This window comes from Electrophorus electricus, chromosome 17 (assembly GCF_041902795.1).
Source record: "Electrophorus electricus isolate QZ-2024a chromosome 17, ASM4190279v1, whole genome shotgun sequence".
In the NCBI taxonomy this organism is placed as follows: domain Eukaryota; kingdom Metazoa; phylum Chordata; class Actinopteri; order Gymnotiformes; family Gymnotidae; genus Electrophorus; species Electrophorus electricus.
Genome location: NC_137513.1, coordinates 9,023,472 through 9,041,400, shown reverse-complemented (window position 1 = coordinate 9,041,400; position 17,929 = coordinate 9,023,472). Strand labels below are relative to the sequence as shown.

General features: G+C 41.5%; 1 protein-coding gene across 2 annotated transcripts in view; it reads left to right on the top strand.

Annotated features, from left to right (window-relative positions):
• Positions 1 to 17,929, top strand: part of col4a3 (collagen, type IV, alpha 3) — a 44,858-nt gene that overhangs the window by 3,135 nt on the left and 23,794 nt on the right. Inside the window, exons 2-22 of one of the 2 annotated variants that reach the window (XM_081700590.1) lie at positions 6,073 to 6,129; positions 8,978 to 9,067; positions 9,365 to 9,409; positions 9,952 to 9,996; positions 11,666 to 11,728; positions 11,844 to 11,897; positions 12,057 to 12,083; positions 12,350 to 12,415; positions 12,977 to 13,048; positions 13,132 to 13,167; positions 13,261 to 13,302; positions 13,487 to 13,561; positions 13,639 to 13,683; positions 14,066 to 14,128; positions 14,332 to 14,376; positions 15,031 to 15,084; positions 15,277 to 15,318; positions 15,481 to 15,562; positions 15,672 to 15,707; positions 15,841 to 16,005; positions 16,198 to 16,287. In XM_081700590.1, the coding sequence (XP_081556716.1) occupies positions 6,073 to 6,129; positions 8,978 to 9,067; positions 9,365 to 9,409; positions 9,952 to 9,996; positions 11,666 to 11,728; positions 11,844 to 11,897; positions 12,057 to 12,083; positions 12,350 to 12,415; positions 12,977 to 13,048; positions 13,132 to 13,167; positions 13,261 to 13,302; positions 13,487 to 13,561; positions 13,639 to 13,683; positions 14,066 to 14,128; positions 14,332 to 14,376; positions 15,031 to 15,084; positions 15,277 to 15,318; positions 15,481 to 15,562; positions 15,672 to 15,707; positions 15,841 to 16,005; positions 16,198 to 16,287 (1,294 nt within the window). Of the gene's footprint in view, positions 1 to 6,072; positions 6,130 to 8,977; positions 9,068 to 9,364; positions 9,410 to 9,951; positions 9,997 to 11,665; positions 11,729 to 11,843; positions 11,898 to 12,056; positions 12,084 to 12,349; positions 12,416 to 12,976; positions 13,049 to 13,131; positions 13,168 to 13,260; positions 13,303 to 13,486; positions 13,562 to 13,638; positions 13,684 to 14,026; positions 14,129 to 14,331; positions 14,377 to 15,030; positions 15,085 to 15,276; positions 15,319 to 15,480; positions 15,563 to 15,671; positions 15,708 to 15,840; positions 16,006 to 16,197; positions 16,288 to 17,929 lie in introns of both variants that reach the window. The other variant, XM_081700589.1, reaches the window with a different exon arrangement.

Here is a 17,929-nt window from a genome sequence, read left to right as displayed (position 1 = left end):
TTGGCTCTGTTGGAGCCACTTTGTTGGCAGTTTGCTCTTCTGTTTTTGCATTTTTTTAAATACCATTTTTGGTCTTTTTGCTTTACTGTCATATTGCATGACCTCTTTTGAGGTTATAATCACAGACAGGTGCTCTGACATTCTGCTGTAGGATTTTCTGAAAAGCCATCCAGATCCTGAGGTAGTGAAGCAGCTCCACCACATTACACTCCCTCCATCATGCTTCCCAGTTAGGATGAAGATTAGATGCTTGGTATGCAGGGATTTCCAGTGGATTCAGAAAATGCTCACACCCTTTTACTTGTTACAAGTAATTTCATTTTTAAGGTATATGTGCATGATCAGTATGACTGTCTGCATGCTTGTGTGTGTGTGTGTGTGGGGGGGGGGGGATGGATAATGCATGGTCAGTGTGCTTTGATGTCAACCTTTCCTCAGTATTTTCTTTACAGCCCCCTATCAGAAGGAGACATCTGTTTATGCAAGCTCTATCTTGTCCGTATACTGCCCTGATCCGGACATTAGGTTGCTGTCTTTCACACACTCACACTCATGCGCACACATGTGCACACACCTACACACACACACACACACACACACACACAGAGAGAGAGAGAGAGAGAGAGAGAGAGCAATAATAGCAATACAGTTTGTACAGTTGCTAGAAAACATTTAGGAACCTAAATTTCTATGTGTATTCCATATGAACATTGTCAGATCTTCTTCTAAATTATATATTAAATAAGGATAGTCTTTAATAAGGATCTGATTTAAACAATCAAGGACAGAAATTCCCCTGCTTCTGTTGGGATGGTAACAGACAAATATCAGTGCATTTGCATGTCACAGATTCCTTAAAGAAACAGCAAAGACCCTTTGACTACAAAGTGACTACAAGGATCTGTAGTCACTGAACTTGATAATATTTGAGTTGATAAGTCTACCACAAAGAAAACATCAAGCAAGAGTTGCATTCAATGGCACATAAGCATGGAGGAAACCACTGGTTTCTAAACAATCCCTGCTGCTCATCTCAAGTTAACTAAAGATGACCTGAATGTTCCACATTTCTGGTGAAGCGAGTCCCTTGGGGTGGACGAGACACAAGTTGAACATTTTGGTGTAAATGGCATTATATTTGAAAACACTGGCAATCATTAAAATCCGATCCCAGCTGTGAAGCATGATGGGGGAAGTATAATGGCATGGGACAACTTTGTGGCCTCAGGGCCAGGTTGGCTTGTATTTGATGAAAAGGCCAACAAATTCCTAACTGTGAGAGGAAATTCTGTGATCAGATGCCTGTTATCTAAAACTTAAAAGAGGTCATGCAGCAAGACAATTAATGACAGATTGGCTCAAAAAATGATATGTGCATTTTAGAATAGAATATCTGTGTTTTAAAAAGTCAGAGCCCTGACCAAAATCCTAATGAAATGTTATGAAATAATCTGAAGATACACATACGCCTTTTTAAATATAACGTTTTGCCTAGAGGACTGTAATTTCTGTGAACTGATGACTTTGCTTAAACTGTTTGTCCATGAAAATTGTGTGCCGTGTGTGTAGTTTGTTATATAAGACTGCCTTTGTGATTTATCAGTATGATTAAAAAGATGACAATATTACATTTTAGGTGCTATTAATGGATATATCCAGGTAAATTCTAAAGGGTACAGAAGCTTTTTTTTTTTTTTTTTTTTGCATGTGTAATAAAAGGTGTGCGTGCGTGCCCTGTTGGGATGTGGGCGGAAATGTTATCAGGAATGTTATGAAGGAAATAACCAAGGTAAAAGCCTTAGGCTGCAAAAAGAATGAGAGAGGAGAAAGTGAAGAATGACAAGCACCATAAAATGGGAAAGCAAAACATAACGATAAACAGCACTAAATACAAAGTATTAATTATGCACTTAATGGCACTAATCACTTCCTAATTTCATGAATAAGTACAGTCTGTCCTCCTGTGCATTCCTGTCTTCTCCTCTCATATCAATTTATTGGCCAGTGCTAGTGTACAGCCCTACATTTGGCCTGGGTGACTTCACCCTCTGTTCATCCATTGTCCACTTCAGGTCATTCCAAAAGCCTTGGGGACTCACTAATGCCCCCTGATGGGGGATTAGTAAAGCAGCACCAACCCCAGTGTGTTTGTTTTTCTGCATGGTTTAGTCAATCAAGAGGCCTGAGTGATTTATGGCATGCCAGGATGCAGGAAGTTGAATGTGATGGCAGTGTGTGTGTGTGTGTGTGTGTGTGTGTGTATGAGACAGCTGCATTTGCCAGTACTTGCCAAGTAAATGTTCGTGATCGTACTGTTGCTTAACAACCCTGTGACCTCCCCCCAGCCTTTAACATCTACCAAACACCTTCAAACACACATTTGCACACACAGCACTATACACATCCTGAGCCTTTGACAGCCATAGTAGTTGCAGGGTGAGTGCTTGTGAAAGCCAGTAAGGTTTTCACAAATGTTAGCTGAATGAGCAAAATCGCAGTTACAGTTACTGCAGACTGCGCAGGACAGAAGTCACCGAGCTCTTTCATCTGCAGATGAGCATGAGCTTGGTCAGGTCAGGGCAGACCTAGACACAGCCCGTACATCTGATCTTTGGAAAAAAATAATTCTGAATCTGAGCCTGGAGCTTTTTCAGCCAATCACAGCTTCTGTCTGGGGCTTTGTCTGGTGTCAGCAAGCCGGTTGTATTACAGGTTGCTTTGCCGTTTTTAGTTCCTGTACAATGACCACAGCCTGTGTGTGTGTGTGTGTGTGTGTGTGTGTGTGTGTGTGCGCGTGTGCTTCTGTTGACAGACTCATGACCCTGTCTGGACTTGGCCCAAACGTGTCTTAGGTGCAGACAGATTGAACTGCTGTGGTTAACACTCTGTGGGCAGGGGGGCAGAGTTTCTCCTATGGAACGTTTTCTATTCACTAGCCCATTACCTGCCACTTGGGCCCTGTTCAGCTATGTAGCAGAAACACGTTTCCCCCTCCACTGTGTGTGTGTGTGTGTGTGTGTGTGTGTGTGTGTTTAGGTGTGTGTGTGTGTGTCACTGTGAGTTCAAGTCTCACTGTTTATGAAGATCATGGCTGAAGGTGACAGAGTGAGAGAGGGAGAGAGATACTGGGAAAAAGAAAGACAAAGAGATGGTGTGATTTCTTAAGCCTACATGGGGATATATGTGATGTTAGGGGGATATATGCGATGTTAGGGGGATATATGTGATGTTAGGGGGATATATGCGATGTTAGGGGGATATATGCGATGTTAGGGGATATATGCGATGTTAGGGGGATATATGTGATGTTAGGGGGATATATGCGATGTTAGGGGGATATATGCGATGTTAGGGGATATATGTGATGTTAGGGGGATATATGCGATGTTAGGGGGATATATGCGATGTTAGGGGATATATGCAATGTTAGGGGGATATATGTGATGTTAGGGGGATATATGCGATGTTAGGGGGATATATGCGATGTTAGGGGGATAAATGTGATGTTAGGGGGATATATGCGATGTTAGGAGGATATATGCGATGTTAGGGGGATATATTCGATGTTAGGAGGATATATGCGATGTTAGGGGGAGCTTAATATCAAGAAATTAAGTTATTGTGATTGTCTCTTTGTGTTTGTGTGTAAGAAAGAATGAGTGAGCGTATGGTGCTATGTTTATCTGCCTGAACATGACTGAACCTGAATTCACCTGCATACTGGCATTTGGTTTGTTAGTGCACACATTAATGGTGTGCTGCTGTTTTGGAATTTGCAGTAGCATGCAGGGGGGCTTTGAAGCACAGTGCCCTTCTAAAGAGCCTCGTGCCCTCCAAAAGAGCTCTGCGTGATTGACCGATACTCCGGCATAAACGCTGTTCAATTATGTAAAGAGCTGCTAGCTGGCGTCGTCATTCACTGTATGTATGTTTGGGATATGTCGGTTGCCTTCAGTTTTCACCGGCATGAATGTGTGTATGTGTGTGTGTGTATGTGAGACAGAGAGGGTCCCACATTGGTTGCGTCAGGATGGTGTGGGTGTGGGTGGGTGTGTTTTTGCGTGCCTGTAAAGCAAACAGCAGATTCTGCTTAAGATTGTCTTATGGATGTGTTTGGGGCTGTCCCTAGGACAGGGTTATCATTCTTGTGTGCAGGTATAACTACACATACATATAACTACACATAAAGATTCCCCATCGTTAAATCACCTCTGCATCTTCTTCTGCATTTTTTCTCCCTCTCTGCAGGCACAATGGCAGACTAACCTGATAACACATGCAGCCACACACACAACTCACTCATACATACCCTATAAGCATAAAGGATGCATGCAACTGCAGGCAGAAATGTATGCACTTGGATACCCAGGCATTTGCACTGAGATACCCATGAAGCCACACTGGGATACCCACTCATCCAAATAGGGATACCCACGCACCCAAACAGGGATACCCATGCAATCACACTGGAATACCCATGCATCTACACTGAGATACACATGCATTCACACTGGGATGCCCATTGACCTACACTGGGATACCCATGCATAACCATGCATGCATACTGAGATACACACGCATCCACATTGTGATACCCATGCACCTACACTCATACAGGGACACCAGAATACACATACAATGCAAATACTAGTCATGAACATTTATTGCTTTTAATGCCATAATAAACCAAAGATCTTTACCTGTTTACCCTGTTTGCATTCCTGTCTCCAAGGTATGTGAAAAAAATGTTTGTGTGTTGTGTGTGTGGTGTTTGTATGTGTGTTTGTGTGTGAACTGTAAACTGTAAGTATATAAATTTTTTGTTTGTCTCTCTTAGTTTCTCTCTCTCTCTCTCTCTCTCTCTCTCTCTCTCTGCTGGCATTCCATGCGTTAAGAAACCCAAACAACTCATTTGAACAGAGTCTATATCAATGTATCTATCAGGCTCTGACAGACTAACCCATTCACCTGTCTTTCTCACAAAACTCACACACACACACACATGCATATGCACACTGTAAGGCAGACAAAGACTAACATAGAGAAACATGCAGTGAAACGTCACTGAAGTGAAACCTATCTCACATAATCTTGACCACTGTTGTGTCTGAAACTATCTGAAAGACCTTCCTGAGATAACACACACACATACACACACACACACACACACACACACACACACACACACACACACACACACAAACTCTGACACTACAGCTGACCAGCTGAAAACCATCTTGCAATTCTCCCATGCCAGTTGGTCACTGAGGTGATGTTTGCATTGCTAAGTATACAAACTGTTATGGTGATGTTAGAATTGTTCAGGTGACTTTTGAATTCCAGATCATGAGCTAAATTTAGTTCTTAGATTGGCTGAACTGATATGAAACCCCAGTAAGGATAAATGAAGTGTTCATTCAGCCAGCATGGGGAGTACAAACATAGGTAAACTACCATTAGAGGAGACCTTCAGAACATGCCAAGCATTCATTATTTTCACTTGCATGTGCAAACTTTACAACAGAGACCTATGTCTTAAGCGACATCCTCGGACTTATACCGCCATCGCTGGCTGAACTGTCCATGAGCAGTGAACAAATGTGATGAAGTGAGCGTTATGTCACTCTAAGTGACCTGCTTATCTTTTTCAAGGTAGTTCAGAATGGGGTTTGTCCTTGGCCACGTGCATTCACGATTCAGCACGGACTTTGATGAAAGTGTTTTGGACATTTCGCACACGGTGACTTGGTTTTACATTGGAAACACTTTTCCTGGTGTGCATGTGAAGCATGTATGAAAGCAGCTGCAGGCTGAGTGGTGTCTCTACCAGAGGAGATCTCGTTCAACTTCAGCAGGATGTAAAGAAATGGAGTGTGTGTGTGCACCTGTAAAGTGTGTGTGTGCACCTGTATGCGTTTGTTGAAGTTTCTCTTTATGTTCACATTAACTTTTTCGAACCAGTCTTCTCAGGCACTGATTAAACCTAGGCCTCTCCTAATAATGACTGTCTCTTGTTTGCAGTGTATTCAGTGAAATTAAAGCTATTTGTGTTTGTATGCTATCTTTTCTTAGGGCTGTGAGTGTACTGGGAAGCTCAGATGCAGCTGTGAAGGAGTCAAAGGCAATAAGGTACGTGTTGGACCAAACTTCTGCTTCAGGTCTTTCTCAACATACCTTCACTCTTTCTGAACATACAGTCACTTTTTGATCATGCTATCACTCTTCCTCATCATGCTGCCTCACCTTTTGAACAAGCAGTCAATCTTTCTGTCACTCCTGACCAGGCTGTCACTCCTGACCAGGCTGTCACTCCTGACCAGGCTGTCTCTCCTGAAAAGGCTGTCACTCCTGACCAGGCTGTCTCTCCTGACCACACGGTTGCTTTCCTAATCCCTACCAATATGAATGACTACATCACCCACCCTCCTGACATCCCAAAGTTGCTATTTATATATATATATCCTACTGAAGCTACTCAAATAGGGTCTCTGTGTATTCCTGAATGTCACCCACTCACCTGTTAGGTGATCAAACCCCTACCCCTTTGTCCGACTCTCATTAGGAACATTCCCGCTCCCTGATGCTTCCTTTCACTTCTGCTTCAGGCCTTCCACTCTGCAAGAATCACTGTAGGTCAGCTCTACTGGGAGAGAGGAAGCGTGCTACTGTCTGTAGCAACAAGGGACTAACTAACCCTGAATAACGTTTAGCTAGCTGTTACTGGACAGTTAGGATGCAGAATAAAAACCCTAACTAGCTAGCAACATTTTAAAGCATTACATTCTGAATGGTGGAGATACAGGTGCTGTTATAAGATAAAGTAGGTTAACCTATCAGCATTATGTGCACCAACTAATATAACTATATCTCAACATAACTTTTTATGTCACTTTTTTAAACATGTAAATGCCAGTGCATCATGCATGACTTATTGTGCATATTTAGGAAGTCATATCTTTTTAATGATTATGGTTTATTCCGGAGAAGATGGAGAAGCCATTCATTTTTAAATGTGGAAGTATTAGAAATCCCTGCGTTAGTTAACCACTGCGCTGATCCAGCATGAGAATAAACTCTTATCATTATCAATATCAATTTACTCTCAGGAAAATGTGATTTTGAACAACCTGGAACTTTATGAAAAAGAGCAGTGATTAAAAATATTCCATTGATATACTTAACATTCATATGCGAAATGAATTTTGTCTCTTCTGCTGGATAAGGCTACACACAGGAAGCTGCTCTTGCTGGTTTGGCTTGTGTTGATCGATCATTTTTGACAAATATAATTACACAACGCCTTGTATCATTTGAGTTTTCATACAGCACTCAGTCAGAGAAATGCAATGACCCTCTTTTACAATGATCTGAGCAGTAGCTTACTGCCCCCTAGTGCTGAATGAAAGAATTGCATTATCTTGATTAGAAGATTAAAATATATAAAATAAATAAAATGTAGTGTGTGTGTGTGTGTGTGTGTGTGTGTGTGTGTGTGTGTGTGTGTGTGTGTGTGTGAGTGAGTGTGTGTGTGTGTGTTGTATTGGATGATGATTTTTGATTGCATTTTTTTTCATTATAAAAGTGGTGTGGTCTCTTTTATTTATGTTATGCCCTTTAAACAAGCCAGCTTGTAACATCTCATTCTCCTTCTTTTTGTGTGTATGGCTGTGTTTTGTATTGTTTAACAACAGTACAACGAAAATAACAATTACAATTAAAACCAAATAAACTGCATTTTAGAGGTAGCATAAGGTGAAATGTTTAACTTTAATGTTATCTTTATTTGGTAAAATAAATGGTTTAACCATATTTCAGAAATTACTATGAAATAATAAAAAAATATACCGCAGACAGCAATAAACACATTGTCTACTAAAGGTAGCACTAAGACAACATTCTCTTGTTGATCTCTTGTTGAGCTTCAAAAACTGATAATCAGAGCAGTGGCCTACTGCCTTTTAGTGGTGGATTAAAAAGTTACAATCTACATGCTGGCACTTGGTTATTATGAGGTTTTAGGTCCAATTATATAGATTAATAAATGAATGCAGCTTGATTGGCTCAGGCCCTGGCAGGATAGGGAGGGTCTCTGTGCTGCAGGGTGGCCACGTTCAGCTGCAGGCCACCCAGGGCTATCTGATAATACCACTGATGTCTGATGAGACACACTTATCAACAGCAGTCACACACCTGTACCTCTGTATGTGCATGAGTGTGTGTGTGTGTGTGCGTGTGCGTGAGTGTGTGTGTGTGTGTGTGTGTGTGTGTGTGTGTGTGTGAATGTATGTGTGTGTGTGTGTGTGTGAGTGTGTGTGAGTGTGTGTGTGTGTGTGTGTGTGAGTGTGTGAGTGTGTGTGTGTGTGTGTGTGTGTGAGTGTGTGTGTGTGAGTGTGTGTGTGTGTGTGTGTGTGTGTGTGTGTGTGTGTGTATTGGTGTGCATATGTTTGGCATATCAACAAAAAGAACATCAAATGCACAGATCCTTGAGATGCCTCACGTCCTCTTCAGGCATAGTGTTGCCCCTCTATCCACAAAACCGAAACGCATGTACAGAGCAACTCGTCCCTCGGGTGCCCCCCACACACATTCCCATTGGTTTGTACACATAGTCATTGCCTGTGAATCTTCAGAGAAATGTTAGTCAAAACTCAGTGTTCACAATGAACCTCCATGTTACTGAGTTTACAAAAACAACATCTAATGCATTTTTAGAGAGTTTTGGAAGAGCAAAAGTCTGACTGATCTCTGTCTGTTGTCTCTGAATATAATGTATAAACCAGATAACATTTGTTATTATATTTGAAAAACAATACTAGTATACATAATTTTAGTATTGTGTAGTTATATTAGTACTAATACTGTGTGTGTGGGTGTGAGTATGTACTATTATGAATGATAAATTCATTCGCTGCTTCTCCCTCCCTCTGTTAACCCCCAACCCACACCCACCCCCCAACCCCACCCCCACCCCTCATAGGGTGAGCCAGGTTATACAGGCTCTCCTGGACTTCCAGGTACAGTTGGATTTCCAGGAACTGAAGGCCCCCCTGGACAAGCTGGGCCCAAGGTCTGCTTCCCAGTCCACACATAATGTTCATCTTCACCGTTGGATGTTAAAACTCGAAAACAATGAATGTTTTTCAGAAAACAAACAATGTTTTTCAGAATGTGCAACCCGTTTTATTCAGTATTTAATGCATAAGGGCATATTTAGCCTTGAATACATAACATAGGAGACTGCACTTAGAAGTTAATGACACGTTAATAGGAAAAAACAAAACATCAAAATAACAATTTATGTTTATCTTTAATGATGATTACTGGTTATTATATTTACCACTTCATTAGCGTGTTTACTTTACAGGGCAGTGTGGGACTTTCAGGGTTTCCAGGAGACAAAGGCTCTCAGGTATTTCCCCTATGTGTGTGCACTTTTGTGTGGATGCATGCTTTTGTCTGTGTGTGTACACGTATGTTGTTGTGTGGAGGATGCATGCTTGTGTCTGTGTGTGTACACGTATATATTTGTGTGGATGCATGCTTGCGTCTCTTTGTATATGTATGTATTTGTATGGATGCATGCTTGTGTATGTGTGTGTACACATCTGTATTTGTGTGGATTTATGCTTGTGTCTGTGTGTGTACACCTATATATTTGTGTGGATGCATGCTTGCGTCTGTTTGTATATGTATGTATTTGTATGGATGCATGCTTGTATATGTGTGTGTACACATCTGTATTTGTGTGGATTTAGGCTTGTGTCTCTGTGTGTACACGTATGTATTTGTGTGGATGCATGCTTGTGTTTATGCGTGTACGTATGTATTTGTGCATTAGTATGTGTGCATGTGTTCTCTGGCATGCTTGCATGAATGTATATGTGAGTCAACACTGATGAGCCATTTGTAGTGTGTCTTAGAAATAATGCTTTCTTTAATTCTCATTGTCAGGGTCTTCCCGGGAATCCAGGATTGACCGGTCATCCAGGGATACCTGTACGTATGATTTGGGCAGAACGAAAATAATGCCACAACTGACCCTTCTCTGTGTCTGTCATAGGTTGTAGATAATTTTGACCTGAGAAATTTTTAAAAATCTTAGTTCAAACCCTGTTCCAGCCTTGTTTCCTGTCTAAAACCTATTATTTGTCTATTTTGTAATTGGTCTAGAAAATATCCAGGTGGTATCTCCACTGCATAATTCCATCGTATTATAAGTTATTTCCATATTTATCCCCATCATGTCTAATTCATTGGAAGTGCCCACTCCATTCCATAATTATTTGAACGGAGACAGGTTTTGCTGCTTTGGTTCCCACACTCAACCACATTGTTTCTGAAATGTCAGCTTTTATTTGACGGTCTATACCCGGTGATCCATGTTAGGAATTGCAGCCTTTTTAGTATATAGTTTCTCAATTTCAGTCCTCCAGAATTGACAGTTGGCTGCTGAGTTGTTTCTTGACCAGCTGGGTGTTGTCGCATCCATAGTTCATGCAAACGGAGTTATCAGCAGGCCTAGATTTGATTCTAGATTTTGTGTTCACACTACATCTAGTGACTCGTTAGACCAGAGTGGGGATGAACGAAAAACATATTCAATCAAGCAAAACTCCTTTTAGGCTGTTGAACAAACTACAGTCCAGGGCAAGAGCACAGAAGTGTGAAACACAACCTCAAAGAGAAGAAGAAACCAGCATTTACCACAAGATCTAAACCATGGCAAAGCCTTTATATGCAAAAAAACACAAAACAAAAACAGGATCCAAAATATTACAGGCCTGACAGAGCCACAGCAGGGAAAATACCCATTGGCTGGTAATGTCTGCCAATCACTTGGGCAGTTGGGCATCAACTGGTGATGCCTGTGGGTCAGTGGTTTCAGGCGTGCATTGATTGGTGATGGCTGCGCTGAATTGACTGCAAAGAATTTGTATCCAAGCACTAAACATGACAATTTATGTGCCTAGATACTTTAGGTCTGCTGAAATCTATAGACTACACTGACTTTAAAGTCAACTCACTGACTGTCCTGCAGTCCTGAACCCTGTGTACATTTATTGGCCTCGTTCATAGTTTTAATCAAAAGGCCAAGGTCAGCTGGATGCTTGTAATATGCTTCTATAATGTAAATGTATTAGAAACACTGTTTATTAATTTCACTTATGAATACAGCATATTCTGATATTCATATATGCTTTTATATGGACATACACAAAATACCCAGACATTGTCTGTCCTTTATTAAAATAGGTCATTTATGACTGAGGCCACTGGAAACTGGGCGTTAGTGTATAGAAAAGGAAACAAGTTAGTCTTAAAAAGTTAATTTCTAAGTGCACAAAAGTGACTTTAAAAAGGTTGATAACCTCTAAATACAGCTATACAGTAAGTATAATAAGCAGCGTGGTAAGGGCTGTGGTTTCTATATGGTTTGCCCAATATAGGGATAAAGATCTCCAAATCAACATATCGTCGTCCAGCGTTCTGCATCTGATATTATTGTTTTATTTTCAATTGAACTGCTCAAAGATGTTTACTCTCTAGGTTTGATGAACAGGAAGAGAAAGTGATAAACATTTCTTGGTGCCTTTAAGTCATCAGATCACCACTTCTTTAAAGAGAGTGTTTCTGTGTTTAATCCTATGATGTCATTTCCTCTCAGGGAGTCCCAGGAGACAAGGGTCCAATGGGACCACCCGGGAGTCCAGGATGCAATGGCACAAAGGTAGCTGCAGCCACATTAATAATAGTGACATTAATGAGGGAACAGTAATTGACTTCAAGCAATACATTTATCAAAGCAAAAATTATACTGGCCATTCCTTGTGATTTGTTGCTAGGGTGATAGGGGTTTTCTAGGAAATACAGGACGACCTGGACAACCCGGCCGTTTGGTGAGCTGTCAGTGATGTTTTGGCAAATGCTAGTGAAGTTTACTGTAGTCAGTAACCAGTAATCACATGGACAGCCAGAGAGCTCAGATACAGTGTGGTTTCCTTATTTTCAGAATCAGACTGTGAAAGTTCAGTGACATTTTGCTGTTCCTCTTACAGGGACTACCAGGGGAAGACGGTCAGAAGGTGTGTATGCATTTTGTAAAAGTCCTAGCAATGATGTCCACAGGAAACTGCATTTGAAACACTCTACACCGGGCTGGTGCAACATTAAGACTCTTCATACTATGAACACACACACACACACACACACACACACACACACACACACACACACACACACACACACAATGTGGTTACCTTCAGTTGTTGTTTTAGTTTTAGTGATCTAATAGTAATATGTGCATAGTGTGATGGTAGCCCCTAAATAATGTTTTGCTTTCCCGTCTTAGGGAGAAGCAATTCACTTTCCTCCTCCTTTAATTCTGGTCGGACAGAAAGGTCAAGATGGTCCGATGGTAAGAATACTGTCTCTGTGTCTCTACATTAACACATCCATCATTTCTGACGCCAGTTTAGACCACTGTCCAGTTTAGAACCAAATAGAATTCCTGTATGTGCTTATTTTTATAATTATTATTATTCATGTTCTTTTTATCTGTTATTCTTAGAATTTTGTGGAGGCAGAGAATGTATTTTATAATCATGTCACATGCTACAATTAAAAAAGACCATTGGGAATCCTCACCTCAATCCTTGATCTCTCAGAGCACATTGAAAGAATGCTTCATTAAAGGTTAATAATTAATTAATAAATGATTTGATAAATGTCTGGATATTGGGCTAAAGGATGTAGGGTTAGGTCAAGGAGGCAATAGTTCAAGCATTGAGAAGAAACCACTAGCTGCTATTATTATCTCCTTTGAAGTTACTGAAGTTAACTGCGATTGTTTTCTTGTTGTCAGACAATAATGACTGTGCATTTATGACCATGAAATAAATAGATCACTGATGTGTGATTGGGTGTTGTTTTGAAAACAGTTAGAGAAGGATGAATCTGATTGGTTTTTGTGTTGCAGGGTGCTCAAGGTCTGCCAGGACCGATGGGACCAGTGGGACCACAAGGACCAGTAGGAAATTGGGGATCTTCAGTAAGAAAACAGATGGAAAAAGTGATGATTTTTTTTTGTACTGGTATCTAATTTATGGTTTTAACAATGTGCATTCTCCTCAGGGACTGAGAGGCAGGCCTGGCCAAGCAGGAGAAAAGGTTATTTTGGACAGAAGTAACATTTGTAAATACGGTCTTCTGGTCGTTGTGTGTATGTGTACTGCCTCACTATGATCATTATGCATTTTTCAGGGTCCAGAAGGTACAGGAATACCTGGTCTCCAAGGTCCAAAGGTCAGCACCACGTTAGCTTGACCCCCATCCCCCACAACTAAACACCTGTATATCTATTTGGCAGCTACACGCATACTAACCTACAACTAAACACATGTATACCTACATCTTCTATCATGTGTGATAAATGATAACTGATCCCTACTTGCTGGTCATTCACAGCCTTGTGGTTCATATTGTACAGGGTGACAGAGGCCCACCTGGTGTACCTGGAACGAAGGGCATCAAGCTATATGCAACAGGACTCAAGGAGCTCAAAGTAAGCTATACGAACGCTAATAATAAGTTCACTGGATCTCAGTAACTCCTTGTTAATTGCTGTCTCACTGTCTACAGGGGGATCCTGGGGATCCTGGAAATCCAGGATGGCCTGGAAATCCAGTGAGTGCCGAGTGCCTTGAAACGCATGCCTTCCTTGCAAATTAAAATTAGTACATTCACCTGCTGAACAGTGTTTGGCTTTCCTATAAAACACAAACCTACACCAGTAAGGAGGCCGCTGACCAACTTAGCGTACTGCAACCTCAGAAACAACTGAGAAATAAATTAGTAAAAACACCCAAAAAATAAGGCATTTTTCTCTTATCTTTTTTCACACAAATATAAGTTTGTCTTAATCATCTGAAAGCTTTGAATAAAACAATGCATCCGTTATGAGATAACGTAAGATCCTTTATTCTTTGTTTAGTAAAATAGCCTTTAATCCCCTTCTTCCTTGTGACAGAACCTTTGTAAGTATCCACCTTTTGCTCCTGTTCTGAAGGGCACATGGGGAGAGGACGGTCGCAAAGGGAAAAAAGGAGACCGAGGGGATCCAGGAGTGCCAGTGAGTCATTCAGGCCGTTCGACGTTTGACAGCCGAATCTCCTGGTTTTCTGTCTCAGTACACGGTTTCATTGTGATATGCCCAATGACACATTACAAACACGGTGGTGACACCTTCGTGTGACGTGATTTAAGATTGGTTGTTATTATTTTGCCCAAGCAGTTTCTATTCATGGTTCATTCATATGATGTGTTGATTTCAAGGGGAAATTTGGGCAGGATGGCAATAATGGGGAGCAGGGCCGTAACGTAAGTGTGCCGCGCCGAGACGTGCCGAGACGCGCCGAGATGCGCCGACATACGCCGAGATACGCCAAGATGCGCCGACATACGCCGAGATACGCCGAGATATGCCGAGATGCGCCGAGATGCTCCCAAATGTCACCCTGCTCGAGCAGAATAACACATTTCTAAATCTCATTTCAAATGAGCCCCTGCAATGCAAAACCATATATCAGCCATTTCCCTTTATTGTGTAATCAGTTATTTTGGCTGTTGATTTTATATAATCTTTGCCTTAAAATAACATTAAAATGCTAAATATGCTTTATTTACATTTACATTTTACCGCAATTGGCAGATGCTTTTATCCACAGCGACTTACAAAAGTGATGTTTATTATTATTTACTTTTATTTATTATTATTTAGAATTACTTTATTCATGTGGGCATTTAAAAATATAACTTGCAGTAATGCTTTAGATTATTGTTTTATTTTGTAGATGAAGAATAGTAAATGGACATGTATGTTTTTTTGTTGCTAGGGCTCAAATGATATAATTACCCTGTACTAGTGAATATAACAGTCTGACAACACACACAGACACAGACACACATCAGAAGCAAACCTCAAATAGATCAGTAATATGTATTTGCTATTGTTTGTTGTTTTTTGCCCTGAAGGGAATTCCAGGGGACAGAGGATCCACTGGGCCAGAGGGAATTTCTGGTTCAACGGTCAGATATGTAGCAACATTTCACCTTTATAACAACATTGCATCTGTCTGTCCTTTCTTCAATCTACAATATATGCTTAATTATATAAAAGCACTGAAATGATTTTACGCTCTCGTTTGTGCATGTGTGTGTGTGTGTGTGTGTGTGTGTGTGTGTGTGTGTGTGTGTGTGTGTGTGTGTGTGTGTGTGTAGGGAGTGCGGGGTGACCGAGGTCTACCTGGTGCAAAAGGAGAAGTGAGTTTCATTTTATACCCGTGCACCAACACCCAGAGATGGATCACATAGACCCCACATACACCTGTAGTTCTGTTCCATAATGTACAGCAACACATGAATGGAAAAGCTATAGTTAGACACTGTTTCACCATCTGTGTGTTCGCATGTGTATGTGTGTAGGTCATTATCTTACAAGAACAAGTGAAAGGCCAGAAAGGACATAGCGGTGGTCCGGGACCTCCTGGGATTCCTGGCAGTCCCGGTAAGGAGCCACTAATGCAGCAACAGAAATGTGTTCCTGCAATCCGTGAGTGTGGATTTAGATTTCATTATACATTTGGCATTATGGATTGTTGTGTAATTTTCACCAGGTCCAATTGGCTTTCCTGGAAGGCCAGGCACTCCAGGTAAATGGTTTTCTGTTTTAAACCACCATGAAACCACTGTTCTAAACTTTTATAAGTGCAACCCATGTGTGTTTGTATTTCTTTTACAAACAACACAGGAAGTAGAAAATAGAATCATTTGTTTGTAATCCAGCGCCGAGTATTCCTGGGCCTCCTGGGAAGCATGGTCCTCCAGGCTATCGGGGGATGAAAGGGGACAAGGGGGAGTCATGCACCTTTGGGACTGGACCTCCAGGAGCCAGTGGGCCTCTCGGGTATCCTGGGATTCCTGGAGAGCCCGGCCCCCGAGGACTGTCCGGTAACCGACCAAACTAAGATGTGTTTTGTGTAGAACTGTATAACCATTAAAAGAACAAATAAGGGATTTTTTTAAAATGGCACAATGCCTTCATTTCTTTCATATTGCCTTGTGTTCTCTTTATGACAAACAACGATTTGCTGCTCTGAATACAATGATTTTATGGTCTGAACTCAACTGTTTGATGTACAGAATTTAGTAAACGTGTCGGGCCTAAGGGGCCCAAAGGAGAGAGCGGTGTCCAAGGACCTGTGGGTGCACATGGTCAACATGGAGAGACAGGTAAGAATGTTCTAGACCTTATGTGAAACATTTAGAACTCTCTGCATGCTGTTCTGAATATTAGATATTAAAATACTTTTCATGGGTGTAAAACATGTTGAACATAAAGCCAGTGTAATGACAATGACCAACAAAGTCATAGGAACACCAAACAGCTTAAATAAGGAATTGTTAGGCAGGAAACAGGTAGGAAAGTTATGATACAGGCACGATACAGAAGGGGCATCGCTTGCAGGTAGGTGTATGAGGTTTAAACAACTCACAAGCCTAAAGGGAATTCCAGAAAACATATTGCAGAAAGAATATTGTCACGGAACGCTTGCCCCCACCGTGTCACATGGTTGGGCCTGCCACGTGCAGTGGGAGGGCTGGTCTATTTAGTAACCACACCTGCACCTCGTCTGTCTAAATGTATATAAACCCGTGGCAAAGAGTGCAAAGTGTTGGTTATTGTTGACGTAGTGTGTGGATGTAACATAGTCAATGTTCATTGTATTAGTGTTCACCGTATGTGTTTAATGTTAATCGTTTCTTGTTTGTATCAATCATGATTGATTCTTGCGAGTGCCGTTAGTGTTTCATGTTAAACGTAAATAAATGTTCGTCCCAGTCGGTGGAGTCTGCGCGTCCTGCCCCTCGCCCTGCGGCACTCGGGCCACTGCGCATTACAGACAGCAAAAGTTGGAAACAGTGAAGGCATAAAACCACCAAAGCACGCAAATCATACAAAAAGGGCATACACCCATGAACTGGAAAAAATTAGACCAGTGCAGTGGTGCCATGAATCAGAGGAGGGGCATTGCCACATTATTCAATTAATTATTCATCAAAATAATTACAGAGATGTTTGGACTCGTATGGGTCTTTATGAAGTTGGGGGTCCGGGTCTTATATTTACAGCTCCATGGTTTAGTATGGTCAGCCCCAGTTGGACTGTTTTGGATACTAATGCTTGTACTTTGCAGCTTTGGCGTGACAAGAGATGTTTTTTCTACTAATGTGGATTGCGTGGAGCTTTGGAGGTCTCCTGGACTTGGGAAAGGAGGTTCTGGGGAGTAAACTTGGGAAAGGAGGTTCTGGGGAGTGGACTTGGGAAAGGAGGTTCTGGGGAGTAAACTTGGGAAAGGAGGTTCTGGGGAGTAAACTTGGGAAAGGAGGTTCTGGGGAGTAAACTTGGGAAAGGAGGTTCTGGGGAGTGGACTTGGGAAAGGAGGTTCTGGGGAGTAAACTTGGGAAAGGAGGTTCTGGGGAGTGGACTTGGGAAAGGAGGTTCTGGGGAGTAAACTTGGGAAAGGAGGTTCTGGGGAGTAAACTTGGGAAAGGAGGTTCTGGGGAGTGGACTTGGGAAAGGAGCTTTTTGGGAGACCTTGCGGTGAGGAAGGGGCCACACGTCTCTGGATTGAGTTTGTTTAAATTTACATTGCTTACATTTTTCTTGTTTATTGAAAGTGCTGACCACCATGCTTGTTCTGACTCATACACTGTGTCTTGTCTTTTATTTGCTGGCTGTTCCAGCAAGTATTTCATGGCCAAAATGATGTTATAGAGCACCCCTAAGAATTGTAATGTTAAAAGTATAAAGGAAAAACAGCCTGATTATTCTAAATAAGTCTCAAAACAGATATAGCTTTCCTCCAGGAAA